The sequence below is a fragment of the Triticum aestivum genome, chromosome 1B, assembly GCF_018294505.1.
Source record: "Triticum aestivum cultivar Chinese Spring chromosome 1B, IWGSC CS RefSeq v2.1, whole genome shotgun sequence".
NCBI classification, from domain to species: Eukaryota; Viridiplantae; Streptophyta; class Magnoliopsida; order Poales; family Poaceae; genus Triticum; species Triticum aestivum.
In genome coordinates, this window is record NC_057795.1 from 486,651,458 (window position 1) to 486,656,062 (window position 4,605).

Here is a 4,605-nt window from a genome sequence, read left to right on the forward strand (position 1 = left end):
CATGCATATGGCCGCTAGCGCCATGGGCATATGCTGGCTGCTTTAACAAGTCGTGGCCGTCGCCCTCGCAGCTTCCGTTATCGAGGGCGAGGACCACGGCGTGGCGCCCTGGGTTCACCCCTCCCCATCTCGGCACGAAGCCGGCCAGCGAGCTGCAGGTGCCCGAATTGCCATCTCTTCCTCAACAGGGAGCTTTGCTTCTGCCGTGAGGCCGCTCCGTTTCGGGAGCCCGTGCCCGGGATCGGAAACGCCGGGACCAACCATTTATACCCCCTTCAAGAGCGAGACGGCGACCCGCGCGCGCGCACTTGATCGAATCCATCCATCCGCACCATGCATGGCTCTCTCTCTTTTCGGAGTGGCCATTCGGCGATGCCACTAGGCAAAGAGGAGGAGGCAAAAGAGGAAAGAAGTGGTTAAGCACCACCCACCAGCTACGTGCAGAGAGAGTAATTGTGTTTGGAACACTCTGGTGGTGAAGGGAAAGAAACTGTTATCGTTGAAAAGTACACTTCTGATCCTGAGCTCATTTAAAATCGAAAAAAAATGAAAACAAATTCTAAAAATTTTAATCTTTTTTGTAACGAGCATTCACAAAAGTTTTCTGTGCTTGTAAGATTTCAACGTGAAATGACATTTGTAGAAGGCGGGCAAAAAAACAAAATAGTCACTCCAAAATGCTTTTGAAAATGACATTTTTGAAGCATTGATTTTTGTTTGTTTGGTCACGGCTTCTACAAACATTCTTTCAAGATGAAACTTTGCAAGCATTGACAACTTTTGTCAATGTTTGTCACAAAAAAATAGAATTTCTTTTTTATGACTTTACTGTTCAGCCATGAGCTCGAGCTAAGAAACTCCGGGTCTTGTTATCATGATATTCACTAGCGGTAATTCGCGTCTAAGCTTGGGCACATCTACAACCGATAACCAGTAAATTCAAAAAAAGATCTGATTATATTATTGAAAATGCTCAGTTGCATAAAGAGCGTGCAAATTTTCTAGATATTTAGACATTCGAGCTTATGGGGGAAAATCAGGTCCAAACAATGTATTTTTTTCAAAGTTTTTCATGGTTCTTTTTGTTTTGTTTTTTGCAACGACCTCCTCAAATGTCCAAACAACACCAACTTGCACGCACATCACGCATTCAAGCATCTTGGATACCAAAAAAAAAAGATTGTTTTGAATTTTTCTATTACCAAAAAAAAGATTGTTTTGAATTTTTCTATTTTATTTGAACTTGCTATGCAGACGCACCTGACGTTGTGGCCTTTTTGTAGAGGAGCATGAAGGCCCCCTTTGCATTTACCCTGCCAGCCCGTTGCTTCTCTTGAGAGACGATGTTACAAAGTTGGCCTCAAAGAGACCCTGGCTCAAAACGAGCATTGGGCCTGTTTCAGGTAAGAAAGAAACATATCTGTAATGATTCACCGAATCATTGCTTTCAAGCCATGGCCATACTCAATATATGGTCCGCATCAGTACATTTATTTATATATACTGGCTTGTTCATTCAGGGGGCCAAGGACATCACACATTTTGAGTAGACAACATCAAAGCTCTAGTTGCAGTTCTACTCAACATGAGCTGAACAATGGGATCTGTCACATGCCTTTACAGTTTTTCGTTTTTCACTGGCATTGCTTGTGATATAGCAGCAAAAAGCATGACATTTAGAAAATTAGTCCATAAAGCAACCCTGCTTCAGATCAAACTAAATTTAAAACACTACACGATTCATCTAATCAGTTCAACTACCATGTATTTACAGTATATTCCTTTTCAGTGAGCAAAAATAGCAGGAAGTCTGCGCCATTCAATTAGGCCATACTGCTCTATCCAGGGCGCAGAGAAACAGATCGGTAGATTACGTATGATCATCATTATCATTGCAAGTACAGTAACCTTGAGCGTATGCCTACGGCTAATCCAGCAAGACCCTAATAGTAAGTAAAAGTGGTATGACACCAGAAAGCATTGGGCAGAAGAAAAGGTTGCATACAGAACATAAACAGAACCCAGAGCCCACCCATGTGCTATATGCAATACAGCCAGGAAGCATGCTACAGTAGAAGAATCACTGGCTGGGTTATGCCTTTTACTAGAGGGGTGTATATATATATCAGAACCTTTTTTGCAACAAAAGAATGTTTTCGAAAACCTTGACACTTTGTAGAGCTATTTTCATGGATCGTGAATGTCAAGATATTCACCATATATAAAACTAAAGTACAGTAAACCTTCCTCGGGAGGCTGTCTGAGTTTAAATACAACAAATTCTTTACATTAACACAAAGGTGATGTGATGATATGCCAGCAAAACCTGTCGAGAAAGAGAATTTGTATTAAAAAAGAGTAAAAAAGATGTCTCATGCTGCAGATTTGGTGTTACTAAATTCAAGACATATTGGTTGTAAAAGCTTGTTTGATCCAAACGCAAGACAAGTTCACACATTTTGACTAAATTGTGTGGCATCATGTACCATTATTTAGGATAATCAAACCGGTTATGCCTTTAGATGGATGACAGAAAAGCAGGTGTCCACTATTTCAGGTACAGTAAATATCCTCATCGATTTTATTGGTCACATGCGTGCATGCAAGTACACGAGAAGGAATGTTGCTTGGAATCAAAGGAGGTTGTCAATGAATCACAAAATTATTTAGTTCTTTTTTGCGAGTACAAAATTATTTAGTTTGAACATGTAATATTTGCATCTGCCAAAAGTTTTGGCGAGTAATATGATAATACGAGGCTACGAGCAATGTCTAACTTTTCAATATTTAACTAATGTCTTGTATAGTCAGCATAAGAAGTTTGTGTAGCTAAACTACTAAAATGATTGTGTACATCATAGGTACCCCAAGGCCCAAACACCATATATCATCATTAGGCAAGCACCTGTTTTGGCCTTTTATCTTCAACTAGATTTTTGCCAGTCTAAACTAGATTTTTGCCAGTCTAAAACTGTTCAACCAATAACTAATTAAAATAAATGAAAAAACGGAAGTCCAGAATTAAGATTAAGAACACGGAAACTTATGTGAGCACATTAGGCAATGGAACATCACAGGACTAAGTACATGAAAAAAAATCACATGTAGATACGAAATCAAAGTGTCAAAGGAAGTACTACAATATACAGAGCATTACATCAATCCTACTCCCTCCTTCCATCTATATAGGGCCTAATGCATTTTTTAAGACCGCCTTTGACTATTGACAAGATTAGTAGTACATGACATGCACAATGTGAAAATTATATCATTGAAAGTTCCTTTCACACACGAATTTAACGATGTGCTTTGTGTAAGTTGCATGTCATATATTATTGCTCTAATATTTGGTCAAAGTTAGCCTCGAAAAACGCATTAGGCCCTATATAGATGGAAGGAGGGAGTATATGCTGCCGTAGTGATAGATATTACCTTGTCAGCCAAGATACTTTTGCTGTACAGAGAAGATTATCAATCTCTAAGACCAAGCTCGACCTCAATGTCATCATCCTCTTCAAATAACTTCAGCAGCCGTGCATGTTGTTCCTCTCTTTTCTTCTTCTGCCAATACTTGAAAAGGAAGAATGACAACAGACCGGCTGCACCAATTCCTAGCAGGACAAACAAAACTGTTTGGCCAGTGTGACCTTTTGACTCGTCTTTAGATGCATCATCAGCTAGTCCTGCAAACATCGTAGATACATTTCAGTGATCTAAAATCTTGACTGTGGACTGGGGCATATGGATAACTTAAGTGGTTTATTCAATCTATGTGTGCCCCAAGCTTTGAACAAACGTTAGGACCTTGAAAAATAGAACAACAATGCAATACAGCAGCATCATTTTCGCAACAGAAAAAAAGCAACCATCGTCGGAGGAACCCTGGCCACATTTTTCTTTTTTTTTTGGTTAAGAAGGAAATGAGAGGCACAGGAAACCGATCCCACAAAATCTAACCATAGCGGCAAAATTCCGCACCCACCGGGAGTTGAACCCAGACCGATGTGGACAGACTACAGCGCTTCCAACACTGGGCTACCACCCAGTTCTCAACAGCAACGTTTTCTCACTTTTACGGCTATTGTTTCAAGATCAATGAGTCTTGCGCTATAGCATCCAACTGAACTTCATTTCTGCTATCCTGTGCTAGCATACATAACCATCACTATGTATGAAACTTACACAAAACCATTTGCAACTGCTACCTGCTGGATACCAGATACATTTTCTAGTTGATTCCCAGTGGCAAGCAATACAGGCAAGATCTTACTAGCTGGCAAGCTACAAATCCTATGATAACCTGGCTGACTTTGGCTGGTTTCCATACAAACTATCGTAAGTGACTGAGTTACTGAATCATCGTGTTGTTTAAATGGAAACCCTACAAAGCACATTAAAAGAACAAACTGAGATTGTTCAGACATGATGCTAATTGATCACGACATATGCTATGATGTTGGTTCAGATGTTTCTAGACAACCTGGGATAAATAAACCCAGCCCCGACAATAATTTGCAGTAACTCTATAGCTAGCACAATTCTATTTTATCTTTCTTGGGAAATTTAAAGAGCAAGCTAGAAAAAACATAAATCCGCTCGGCAAAG

General features: G+C 40.0%; 1 protein-coding gene across 1 annotated transcript in view; it reads right to left on the reverse strand.

Moving 5' to 3' along the window:
* Nucleotides 1-2,099: 2,099 nt before the first annotated feature.
* LOC123133661 (uncharacterized) overlaps nt 2,100-4,605 on the reverse strand; it is a 4,162-nt gene continuing 1,656 nt past the window's right edge. Inside the window, exons 2-3 of the mRNA XM_044553103.1 lie at nt 3,433-3,683; nt 2,100-2,326 (exon numbers count right to left, since the gene is read on the reverse strand). Coding sequence (XP_044409038.1) covers nt 3,472-3,683 — 212 coding nt within the window. The 3' untranslated portion in view covers nt 2,100-2,326; nt 3,433-3,471. The remainder of the gene's footprint in view (nt 2,327-3,432; nt 3,684-4,605) is intronic.